The following is a 13,959-nucleotide window of genomic DNA, read 5'->3' as shown; positions in this document are numbered from 1 at the left end:
GGCCAGAGGAATAGTTGGCTGAAACGTCGTGAAACAACAACTAATAAAGATGAGAATAATAGTCCGCAATAAATAAATTAATATCCATAATAATGTTTCAAAAGACGGCATTCTTGCACCTGCAGTCTTTTCTATATACAGTGCCATGATGTACCCACAGGAGCTTCAGTTTCAATTGCTTTTATTCGACACTCTAACTCTTCATAAATATTGTGATAAACTAAACACTTAGAGATGATATTAGAAAAATATTTTCATACAAATTAAAAGCGTTAAATAAAAAAAAAATCGATCGTAATGAAAATGTTATAAAATAGCTCTAAAAATACGAAAAATCGAAAAATATTATGAAAACTTATTATTCGGACTACTGTTCTCATATTTAGTGTTATTTTCACAGCGTAATGTAATCGCCAACCTTTTTATTTATTTTTTTTTGTTTGTTTATTTGCCTCCCGTACGAGGGCAGAGTTAGAAACAAGATCGGTTTTTAATGTAGTGGGGAACCAGCTCCCCAAAAAGGGGAACTCTGGTTAGTAACAAAAATAAAATAAATGTATCAGTCATGGAGGATTTCTCCTCCACTAACCAAGACCAAAAAAACGTGAAGCGAAAAAAGTGAAGTGTAGCATTGGAACAGATACTACACTTTGAATTATATATTTTTTGTTTACTCTGAAAAGTTTACAATAGAACAGTAATAAACAAAAAATTAGGGACAAGGCCACTCAAAAATTGGAGAGGGGGGGGTCTATGGTCATCCTCATCCCTATACCTTTGCTAGTTTATGCTTTATCCTAGCTAAAGTCCTCATTCAACACAATACCTCAAGCACACCGGGGGTCGTCCTACCTAAGATTTCCAAATCATATCGTGTATGTGTGTGTGTGTTTTTAACAATAAAATAAATTAGTAAACATAAAATTTTATAAAAAATTTGTTTGTTAAAGCTTTATTTAATTGGCTTGGGATGGGCCAGAACCCCTGTGTTTTGTTTTTTTTTTCTATCTAACCTCCGACTTTTTTAGGTGTCTCTTGTCTTTGTGTCGATCTCAGAAATCTGTACGGATTTTTTTTTCACGGAAGCCTTTATTTAATCCACATCCGCAAGGCCCGTGGCATAGAGGATAATGTAATGGGTAAAATTTAGTTGAAAGTGATATTCCTCTGGAGGTTGAAAGTTCAATCCTTTACTTAAGTTGTTTTTTTGTTTTTTTTACAAGGGAGTCACCACTAATCAAGGTCCGAATGCCACAACGATAACGGTTAATCTGTGTACGGTCGTTAACGGGGCAACAACGTAGTAATGGTTAGTGGTGGAAATTTGATATACTTCAATTTAAGGGAACGGCTCAACAGGAACTTATTTACATTTGACATGAAGACGATCATATTGTAATCAGCTAAGAAAACGGGCAAGCGGAACCGTGTTTCACGGGCGAGCAGTTCTAGGAATAAAACTTTGTTCGATGGAATTTGCGTTTAGATTAAAGCACATGATGTTTATAGTGGTTGCAGTTAGACGAGCGTTTATTATGAAAGTTTGACAGGGGGACAATAAATTAAAGCTCAGACGAGCACTTGCTATGAAAATAACTATAGAAAATAGCCAGGCTCGCAACGTCGCTTTTGTGGGAAAGAGTTTACAGAGGAAAAAAAAAGAGCGTCACCTACTAGATTTCGAAGCCGGTTTTGGATAATAACACTCAAGATGGGAAAAGTAGTCCGAATAATCCAAATAATACGAATTATCAATACTTATGTAAAAATTCAGAAAGATAATATAATGAAAACTATTTTGATTAATTGTCTAAACTTTATTCTGTGGTTATAGCTATTCCACGAACGGGTGTTTTACGAGAAATAAAGATTGATATACATATCTGGCTAAATAGGGGGGATATTTTTTAAGTGCCATGTCGTGCATTCTTTTGGCGTGGATAACTGGGTCTATCACTTCTATGCTACCATTTTCGCTTTGTACAAATATTTGGCCTTTGAATTTATCGTCGTTAGTTAAGAGACTCAATTCGCTGCATGCTCGTTAACCATTTTGTGTATGTATTAGATTGTATTCACGAGAACAGATGTTATGAAAACATTTTTATCAATTTTATTGTTTTTTGTTTTGTTTTATTGTTTTTTTTTATTGTTTTTTTTTTTTTTTAGATTTTAAAGAAAAGGACGACATCAGTCTCAACCTCGCAAAATTGATCGACCTAAACAATCTGGGTCCATATTACCGTTATAAAGGCAGTTTAACAACACCACCTTGTTCTGAAGCCGTGATTTGGTCAGTCTATAAGAGCCCAATTAAAATTAGCATAGATCAGGTATGTAATGTTTATCTCTCTATATATTATTATTATTAGTAGTAGTATTAGTAGTAGTAGTAGTAGTAGTAGTAGTATCACACGCTGCAGTACGATGGCGACAGTCGTCAAGTAAACCAAACACTTCCGTCTATGTGACTTAACACAAACAATACTGTCAATACGACCCGACACGGTATTAAACACTTCCGTCAACACCACCCGCAACGTTCCCGAACAATTCTGTCGACACTATCCGGTACAGTCCCAAACGACCCGCCACGATTCCAAACTGCTCCATCACTACGAGCTTGAACAATTCGGTCGATTTTATCGCAACACCGCATGTCCAACATCTCACTTCATCCGAAAACACGTCGATGTTCAACGCTTGTATGATGGTCAAATTACACTTATGCGATCAAACAGGCTCAAGCAATTTGTTTTATTAACTTGAATTCTTCAAACAACTCCTTCGGAACTGCGAATACCTTGCTTTTTACAATATATATTAGCTTCTTACAAACCTTATATTTTGCAAGAAAGGACGCGGTCTTTCGTATAAATCATTAATTTATTCGCAACTATGTATTTTATAATTTATAAAACAATATTAATTTCTATGTTTATGTAACATCTGCTCCTGCGTATTCGCTCATTTACCTTTTGAAAATCAAATTTTTTTTAAATTGAAAGAAAGGTTTTCTTTCATTTTTTCACATTTTTCTTTATGACGTCGAGGGGTTCCGGGTCACCTAAGGAAGTGTCATTGACTGAAACAGATGGCTATTTGTAGCGACCATATATAACTCTTTACATCAAATAATAATTAAAAAATATATGTGTGCGTGTGTGTGTGTGTGTGTGTGTGTGTGTGTGTGTGTGTGTGTGTGTGTGTGTGTGTGTGTGTGTGTGTGCGTAAGTATTTTGTAGGTGCAGAATTTTAATAGAAAATTACATAATACTAGGCGTAGTAGTTATTATTAATAATTGATTTTTGTACTTGCGGATACACGAACGAGTCATTTTCTATTTTAAATAGAATATTTATTAAAGAGCTTGTTCGAATTCTCATTAAAAAATTATCCAGACGGTTGCTATCAATCTGCGACAATTATCTCTCTACGACTTGGAACTTATAGGCGTATGTCGAGAATGTTTGTCCCGCTTTTTTTTTCTTCTTCTTTTTTGTTTTGTTTTTGTTTTATACGCTGGATAATGTGTTATTCTCAACCGTTACCTTGAATAGTGTCGATCAAAATATATCTTAAATAATTTTTTTTTTATCAGCACCCTTGTCCTTATATACATATATATTAGCATTTCAGCCCGGCGTTGCCCGGGTGTTTGGAGGTGTATGTTAAACAAAAAGAAAAGCGGTCAATTTTTTAAAGTTTGACCCCTATTATGACCCCTTAACATTTATTGTTTTGGGCTCAAATCAGGTTATTAAGTTGAATCTACGCCCAAGGAACCTATATCTAAAATTTTAAGTGTGTAGACCCCAAATTGTCGGAGGAGTATGGAAGAGTTCTCAAAGGTCAAATCGTTGAACTTTGACCCCTTAACAACCAAATTTCTGGGCAAAAACCGATCACGTTGATTTTTCCCAAATCTCAGTACTCTGTATATCAAATTTCGAGTCTGTAGACTAAAAATTGACAGAGTAATTGCGTAGGGAAATGCACACAGACACACGGACACGTTTACTTTTATAGATATATAGACTAGCATGGGTGCCCAGCGTTGCCTGGGTGTTTGGGGGTGTATGTTGAGTAATAAAAAAAAAACGGTCAATTTTTTTAACTTTGACCCCTATTATGGCACCTTAGAATTCATTATTTTGGGCTCTATTAAAGTTATTAAGTTAGATCCATGTCCAAGGAACCTATATCTAAACTTTCAAGTGTTCAGTCCCCAAATTGTCGGAGGAGTTTGGTAGAGTTCTCAAAGGTCAAATCGTTTAACCTTTACCCCTTAACAGCCAAATTTCCGGCCGAAAACCGATCACATCGATTTTCCTAAATCTCAGTACCCTGTATATGAAATTTCGAGTCTGTAGACTGAAAATTGACAGAGTTATTGCGTAGGGAAATGTACACAGACACACAGACACACAGACAGACACACATACACGTTCACTTCGATAGATATACTAGCATTTCGGCCCGGCGTTGCCCGGGTGCATGCAGGTGTATGCTGAGCAAAAAAAAAAAAAGGTCAATTTTTTTAGCTTTGACCCCTATTATAACCCCTTTTAATTTATTGTTTTGGGATAAAATAAAGTTATTAAATTAGATCCCATGTAAAAGGAACCTATATCTAAAATTTCAAGTGTCTAGACCAAAAAATGGTTGGAGGAGTTTGGTAGAGTTCTCAAAGGTCAGATCGTTGACCTTTGACCACTTAATCGCCAAATTAGTGGCCGAAAACCGATCACATAGATTTTCTTAAATCTCAGTACCCTGTATATGAAATTTCGAGTCTGTAGACTAAAAATTGACAGAGTTATTGCGTAGGGAAATTTACACAGACACACAGACAGACACACAGACACGCAGACACGTTCACTTTTTTAGATCTATAGATAGATGTGTTTCAAAGCATCATTTTACGGTAAAGACTCAAATAAGTTTCGAAGTGATCGTTTTTGTTTCCATTTTAGAAACTATTTTTCTTTTAGTAATTAAAATTGATATATTTATACTCTTCGCTAGAAAGGAAGTAGCTAGCAAAGTATAAACTAAAGAATTTACTAGTTAATGTGTTAATGTAGTCCATCCATGATGATGACGACATCTTCTTTATCATTTTTCCAATTGACTCTGTGACTCCGCTGATAACTTTGAAACCCGATGCGTGATCTACACTGCTTTGCACAGCGAGAGCACAGGAAGACAGAATTTGGGTTTTGATGGTGTATGGCTGCCGTTCCTCGGTGTATCAGTGTGCGACGCTCCGTAGCTTCTCGCTCATCCTCGTTGTCAAAGAAGGGCATCCCGGTATCACATGGAGAGTGCCAAGTGCCTCTATCCGCTGCCAAAGTCTCCAAAAGATTGAAGGAGATATTGCAGCGCTTGAGGGTGAGCGTGATGCAGTCTATCTAGCGTTTCTTCGAGAATTTACTAGTCGGCAGAAAATTGAAAGATTTTTAACTGTGGTTATAAGCAATGGGAATATGGTTAATGAACTCAAATTTAACCTATGGGTAAAATCCTGTCAATGTAGACGAGACTGCCCACCAGTTAGAAATCTGTAAAAGGTGAGGTCAAACCAATCATTTGAAATCAAGTCTAAAAGTCTCTGGAGAACAAAGTAATAAAAGAAAGATAATTTTCCATTTAATAGTTCCATCTGCATATTGAAAATTTATCCAATTGAGTTGAAAATGACTTACAAAGAAAGCTGTAGACTATGGGAAGGGGTTGAATTAAATGAAGGATTAATCAAGTTAATTCTGGCGCCTGTGTGTTGTATAAAAAAAAACATATTCCATGTCATAAACGCATTACTTATTTTTAATTCTAAAAGCTATTCGTATTATTTAGTATTTTCGGACTACTGTTCTAATCTTGAGTGTCATTTTCACAAGTGCCAGTCGATGTAATCTCCGACTTTCTTTAGGTGTATTCTGTCAAACTCATGAATTTGGACGGAATTTCAAACGTCCAAATGCTCGAGTTCGGCAGAAACATTTAAGAGTTCGACAAAATGTACCTGAAGAAGGTCGGGAGGTTACATCAACCGAAACGTTGTGAAAATGACACTCAAAATGAGAACAGTAGTCCGAAAATTCCAAATAATACGCATAAGAATCTTCATCTCAAAAATTCTAACAGCTATATTTCGTTTGAACAAAGAACAAAATACTCTTTCACATGATGACGAACAAAATATTTTCAAATATTGTGCGGAAATTGAACCGTTTAGGTATTAAAAGTAAGAGTTATATACGAAATTGTTTTAAAGGCAACCGTCACCGGCATAGACTATTATTTCAAAGAGGACGAGAATTGGGTAGCACGATTCGACAATCATGTCTTTGCCACGATCAGGAAAGGGTTCTAATGGTTGCTCAATATCAGGGATTGATGAAGAATGCATTCAAGAAGATGGAAGGTCTCAGTAATGATAACAAATGCAGATTCTGCCACACAGAATTGGAAAGTGTGAGTCATCTGGTATCAAGTTGCAAGTTTTTTAGATGGACGGTTTCTACACAGCGAGACATGATAGACTATGTAAGCATCTCTACTGGACCATCTGTAAAAAAATAAACATCCAGTACCAGCAAGTCCTGCGAACATCAACCTGAAAGAACAGTTGGAAATGTTCCATAGCAAATATTACGACTATGTAATCCCTACAGCAACTTACCTTGACAATACTGCTGTATAATCTGACATAGTTATATGGAATGTCAGAACAAATGGCAACCTTGGTTGAAATGAGTGAACCTAATGATGGAGGTCTGACACGGAGAAACAGAATAACTATCAAAATCTCATGTATGATCTGAAAAGAAACTGGAATCTTAGGCAGATATCAATCATACCAGTTATTGTAGGCGGCACATAGCTTATGAAGAAGAACCTGAAGTCCTACCTAACTAATATTCCTGGTGAACTAATGCCAAAAGAGATCCAGACAATTGCACTTAAGGAAACAGCGAGGATACTAAAAAGAGCTTTCGGTTGGTTTCAATAAAAAGAAAAGCAATGTTGGCAGCTGGTTTGGCTGCCCCATACCCAACGTTACAATCTTCAAAGGAAGATATATACAGGGGTGTGCAATAAGTAATGCCCCTGCCCCACTTCCAGTTGTCTGATCTAGCTGAAATTTTGTATCTGAAATGATTTATATCTCTACGGGTTATGTGGCAAATTACAGCGCTAAACGAATTGTGGTTTCTGTTTTACAGGTGTTTGAACTGAGTCAGGTGTAAAATGGAGCCTGTCGAATGCCGAACAGTGATCCGGGTTTTGTATTTGAAAGGACGCACACCACAGGAGATTTTTGATGAAATGAAAGAAACTTATGATGATAATGCCCAATCATATGACCTTGTAAAACGCTGGCATCGTGAATTCAAACATGGCCGGAAGTCTGTGGAAACAGCTCCCAGACCTGGTCGCCCCCATTCTGCCATTGATGAGGCATCTGTCCGTCAAGTCGAGGCTACTATTTTGGAAGATCGGTGCATTACTATTCGATAAATAGTCCAAGATGTCAAGATTAGTTCAGGGTCTGTGGAAACTATCATTCATGACCATTTGCATATGCATAAGGTGTCTGCCAGATGGATTCCCAGTTTGCTCACACCATTTCAGAAGCGAGAACGCGTCGAGTGCTCGGGGATGAATTTGAAGATGTGCCAAGAAGATGAGTCAAAGTTTTTCAAAAGATTGATTACACAGGATGAAACCTGGGTCCATCACTATGATCCAGAGACCAAAGCCCAGTCAATGCAATGGAAGCACTTGGACTCACCACCTCCAAAGGCAAGGGTGCAGCCCTCCGCTGGCAAGGTCATGCTCACAGTCTTCTGGAGTAGTAATGACAGATTTCCTGGCAAAGGGTACCACAATTACAGGAACCTATTATGCTTCACTTTTAAGGAAATTAAAGGAAGCTATCAAAATCAAGAGGCGAGGCAAGATCAGCAAAGGTACCCTCCTCCTTCAGGACAACGTTCCGGTCCACAACTCGCATGTCGCCAGATCAGAAGCATGGGCGTGTGGTTATGAAATCTTCCCCATCCTCCCTACTTTCCTGACCTTGCACCCTCTGACTTTCACCTCTTCCTAGCCATGAAGTTGTTTTTGAAAGGAAAGCGTTTCCCAGATGATGCAGCCTTGATTTCTGAAGTCACGTCGTGGTTGGAGGACCAACCTGGGGTGTTCTACAAAAAGCTGCATAAAACGATGGGAGAAATGCATAACTATGGGTGATTCCTACGTAGAGAAAGACTAATAACTGTACCAAGTTTCGTTGCTCTACTGCTATAGGAAGTTGGTCAGGGGAATTACTTATTGCACGCCCCTTGTATATATATATATATATATATATATATATATATATATATTTATAATTGTTCACTGACACGTGTCGCGATTTATTTAGATGTTATTTGTTTTTGTTTTTTGCAATCCGTTTTTGAATGAATTCAATTATTTACGAAAGTGATGATGAGTCGTAGACGACGAAACACGTGTCAGTGGATAATTATATTTTAAAAACCAATATATATACCACTTCCCATGGTTAAAAGGAAATTTATTCCCAGCTCGCATTTAGGTTAAAATGCACTTTCGTAAATAATTGAATTCATTCAAAAACGTATTGCAAAAAACAAAAACAAATAACATCTAAATAAATTGCGATATATCCAAACAGTCAACGAGATGGACCAATGGATAAAGAGGTCTGGCTCATTAGCGTGCGGTCCCAATTTCGAATCTCGCTAGATTCAGCCACTCTGATGAGTCGTAGATGACAAAAAAGCTGTCAGTGGATAATTATATTAAAAAAAAAAATATATATATATATATATATATATATATATATATATATATATATATATATATATATCGCTCCCCATGTGGGGGTACCAAATGGGTTTAAGGGAAAATTATTCCCAACTCGCATTTATGCAAAAATGCAATTTTGTAAATAATCGAATTCATTCAAAAACGTATCACAAAAACAAATAACATCTATATATATATATATATATATATATATATATATATATATATATATATATGATTAAACATATACATCTGCACACATGCAAATAAGGTGTTTATAGACCTCTATTTACTACCATATATATATATATATATATATATAAATGTTGAGATGATAATTGGAATTAGAATCGGGAATCGGAAAAATCGGAACTTTTGAGGGTATCCGAATCGGAAAATTTTGCATCTCTTCCCATGTCAAAAACGATTCTTTTAATTGTCTTCATTTGATTTTGTTTAAAACACATATGCACATGTAACATGTTTGTTTTTTACGATTATCGAGAAAAACAACACCTTTATACGTAAATATGTAGAGTAATTGCATCGAATTTAGGGCAAAATCGGTAATTGTATTTAGAAAAATATGGAATCGTCCCATCACTAATATATAAATATATATATATATATATATATATATATATATATATACTTTTTCTTACTCTATTTTCATTTTAAAATACGACCATGCTCGATAGTCGATAGGGGATGAACTCGCGACATGTTTTGTATAGATGAAACTTTGTGCATGCAAATTTTGTTTTGTTTTTTGTTGTTTTTTTTTTCATATAGAAAAAGAGAAAAAAACGAAGGGACTTGCTGTAGTTAGTCGAGTTTTTATGTGAATATTTTACAGGAAGATAATGGAGCTTAATCCTGCACCTACCATGAACAGAAAGATACAGTAGGAAGAGGTTAGCGACATCTCTTCTGTTTAAAATGGGCTGTAGAGACGAGAAGAACTCCTTTATCACTACTTGCGGGATGGAAAAAGCAAATTTTTGTATTATATAGACAAGATAACATATGCATTATTAATGGATTTAATTATTAAACAAGTGAAGCATGCATAGTCCCCCGTGAGTGCACAGTGGACGATTGCAAAAAATGACTACGTTCAGCATTTACCACCTCCTCCATTTTGTCCCAAAAGTCCTCAGGGGACATCAAATCCTGGTTAAAATGAACAAACGGTTCAGTTTTAGGCCTTAACATATGTAAATTTGAGTTCTGCACCATGCAAAAAAAGAAATGAATACAACCACCATTCCCCCCCCTCCATTTAGCCCCAAAAGTCCCCAAAGCCTTTACATATTTAAATTTGAGTTCAGCACCATACAAAGCTACTAAATAGATATACACAGAAAATTTTGGACAAATATGGTAAAATAGTCCCAAAAATGGAGTGTTTTTATTATCCCTAAAAGAACCCCCTAAAAGTTATCGCGAAGTATAGACAAAAAAAAATTATATAGAAATAAGTTAGTTGCAACTTTTCAGAAAGTTTTATAAAAATCCAAGGCATCCATTTTTTTTAATAAGCACAAAAGTGTCAATTTTAGCTATTTTAATCCGAAAGGCACTTCTAAGGCAGGGAGTAGGCAATCGGAGTTTTCTCGGAAAATCAGTTCTGTTATATTTTTACTCATATCATGTTTAATATTTGTACAAAATTTCAAAAAATTCCAAGGCATAGTCATTGAGAAAAGTGTGGACAGATGAACGGACGAACGGACAAGGTTGAATTTACAGGTGCACCCTCCTTTTGTCGGGGGACCAATAAAGATTAATAATTTGCTAACTCCATTATTTTGGTACGTTTGAAGTAACGTTTTTATTGCTGTCTTTCATGTAACATATTTTTTTAATAATATATGCGTACATTTTCTGTTATAAAGATGTATATGTGCATACGTGTGTATTTTTTTTTATCTTGCAGTTAAAAGTATTCTGGTCCTTGAAAAGTGAAAATAAACACCTTCATAATTTCCGTCCCACACAGAAGATGAATGGTCGACTGGTGTACTTGGCTAGGTTGTAGTTGAAACATGTGAAAACGGAACAATAACCACGATAAAAACTTTGTTGATGTTAATCAATAAATCTCACCGAAACTGATTTTGTTGTTCAATTTTTCTGCTTACAGAATCATCTGCTTAATCTATATAATTCTAAAATGCTCATCAGCTTGATTGCTTGCTTGGACGTTTAAAACGTCGATCTTGTTTCTAACTTCCGGTTTCAAAAAATTCGTCTGTTTACCTATTTCATGGCCGCCTTGTCTTAAGTCCGATATTAAAAACATACACAAGGTCAGCAATATTTTTGTTTTAATTTATTTTAACGTCTTTTCCTTACAAATAAATGTAATTTAACCTCGTTGAGTAATAAACAACTGATTTAAATATATATATATATATATATATATATATATATATATATATATATATATATATATATATATATTGTATTTTAAAAATAACATATATACCGCTCCCCATATTGGGGTACCAAATTGGTTAAAGGGAAAATTATTCCCGACTCGCATTTAGGTAAAAATACACTTTCGTAAATAATTGAATTCATTCAAGACGGATCGCAAAAACAAAAACAAATAACATATACGTAAATCGCGATATATTCAGACAGTCAGCGAGGTGAACGAGGGGTAACGGCTTCTTACCAAGGGGTCCCGATTTCGAATCTAGATTCAGCCACTCTGATGAGTCGTGGACGATGAAGCACGTGTCAGTGGATTAGTGTATTTTAAAAATTATATATATATATATATATATGTCAGATTTTTAACAATATTTGCTGAACTCTGTCGGTGGGGCATTAGAATACACCGACTGCCCCCTGCAGAGGGTAAAATTCCCTCAATGGGGGTCCTGGATATGACCTTAAACTATATCCAGTGGTGAGGCCCCAGCTTGTGGGCTTTGGGGAGTGTGGAGCCACCCTTTAATTACCATTGCTCCCAGGTCCACTCTGACCCGGAGTGGTAGTAACTGTTAGGGTCCCAACTATGGGTTAAATAGAAACCGACATGAAAACAACAAATATATTCTATTAAAAAAAACTTTATTCAAAATCTTTGGATTCGGCATTAAATAACCCAAAAAGCGTTGATATGCCGTAAAACAAAAACAACCAACCAACCAATATTTGCTGCTTTATTAGCGCTCCTGTGAATTCTGACAATTATTTTTTTCAGGCCTTACTTTATAAATATTTGCTCTTGGTGGGAAGGTAGAAACTTGGCTTGGCTGCCTTAATTGTAATTAGTGTTTGTAGTAGTGCTCTGGAGGCTTCCTGAGTTATATTTTTTTCACTCATCACTTAAAAAAAAAAGTTTTCTCAAGACACTAAAAGACAACATAATCTCAAAATCACTTTTCATTTTGAACATTTTTCATCTTACCCTTTAAGGACCAACGGGTAGACTAGTCAATCATAAGAAGTAAAACGTAAATCTTGTGGCTAAAAATAAAGGGTTTCCCTTCATTTCATGAACAGAAATTGGCATGTTTTATTTTTGAGGGAAAGTGTAAACTGTGTTTATAAAATTTAAAAAAATATATAAAAAATAGATGTATATTATAGATATACTTTCTTTTTTATATGGGCAGAAAATAACTTAATAGAAATATATTATTTGAGAGGACGGCTCAAAAACATTTGTTTGCATTAGACTTGAACATGACCATGTTTTCGGTGGTTTAGAAGAAAATTCATAGTACTTTGTACTATATATAACGTTCTAGGAGAGAAACTTTGTTCATTGCGTTTATTCTTGGTACAGAGAGAGAGAGAGAGAGAGAGAGAGAGAGAAGAAGAAGAAGAAGAAGAAGAAGAAGAAGAAGAAGAAGAAGAAGAAGAAGAAGAAGAAGAAGAAGAAGAAGAAGAAGAAATTACTTTGTTGCGGTTATAGGTACTTGAGTGTTTGCTCTAAAGTTTTAGTCTTACCATGAACCTAACGCTAAAGTAGAGAAATGCTAGAAATATCTCTTCTGTGTGAAATAGGCTGTTATAAATAGAAGAAATCGCTCCATAATTTGAGAGTTTAACGATAGAATGTAATTTCAAATTAAAGACTGACAAACAAACGAAACGATCGACAGACAGAACTTCTTATAGAGGTGGATGGATATACAGGGAGGAACAATAAAATTGTTGCCCTAAAGAAAACGACACCAAAGCTTTATTTTAAACCTTGTATTGAAAACATCAATATAAATAAATTGATTATATAGTAGAGCTGACATCTATTTAATGTAGCCGCCTTCAGCTGCAATCACCGCCCTGATACGCGTCCAGGACTACGAACATGCCTTTTCTACAAGCGCCGCCAAAGGCTCGGCGAATACTCGGCAGATGCCTGCGATCAGGCTGGCTTTGGTGGTGTGGAAGATCATGTTCGTGGTGTTCTCGATGTATGACCAAACGAAGGACTCCAGCGAGGGGGGGGGGGACAAGGGGGAGAAGGATGCAAAGTTGCAGCATTCCTTGGACTTTTGGGTCGGCGATGAGTCTTGCTGTCAAACCCAGGTCTGCCAGCAGCCACGTGATTGCACCAGGGAATCACCACACTCTTCAGCACCTCCAAGTACACTTTGGTGTTGACTTTCAAGCCGACTTCGACATAAAATAGATGTCAGCTCTACTCCATAGTCAAATTACCTAAAATGATTTTGTCAATAAAAGTTTTAACATAAAGCAGTAGTGTTGTTTTCATTAGGGCGACAAATTTATCGTTCCATTCTGTATAGTTTGGAACAGTTTTGAGAATTTCCGCCTACACACTCGAAAATTATATTTATTATCCTAATATATTTTAGGGACAGAGTACAGTATCAGCTCTATTATCACAATACTGTCATTCAAGACGCTATCGCATATGTTTTGCTGGGGGGGGGGTTGTACTGTAGTATATCTTCGTCCACCTAAACCATCCTAGGCATTGCCTCTGTATTTGGGGTAGGATGGTACAGATCTTCATTTAACTTTTGATGAAGATAAAAGTGTAGTATTTGTTTCATTGTAAAAATTAATATAAACAAGTGACGCATGCATGGTCCCCCGTGAGTGCACAGTGAACGAGGTATAAAAAATGA

At 35.9% G+C, this 13,959-nt stretch overlaps 1 protein-coding gene across 1 annotated transcript in view; it reads left to right on the top strand.

Annotated features, from left to right (window-relative positions):
• LOC145276774 (carbonic anhydrase 6-like) overlaps positions 1–10,960 on the top strand; it is a gene marked incomplete in the record, with an annotated part of 205,100 nt that extends 194,140 nt beyond the window's left edge. Inside the window, 2 exon segments of the mRNA XM_080128035.1 lie at positions 2,170–2,333; positions 10,782–10,960. Of these exon segments, the coding sequence (XP_079984161.1) occupies positions 2,170–2,333; positions 10,782–10,883 (266 nt within the window).
• Positions 10,961–13,959: the final 2,999 nt, after the last annotated feature.

This window comes from Euprymna scolopes, chromosome 1 (assembly GCF_053919585.1).
Source record: "Euprymna scolopes isolate OS-2025 chromosome 1, ASM5391958v1, whole genome shotgun sequence".
NCBI lineage: Eukaryota > Metazoa > Mollusca > Cephalopoda > Sepiida > Sepiolidae > Euprymna > Euprymna scolopes.
This window is presented reverse-complemented; position numbering and strand designations above follow the sequence as displayed.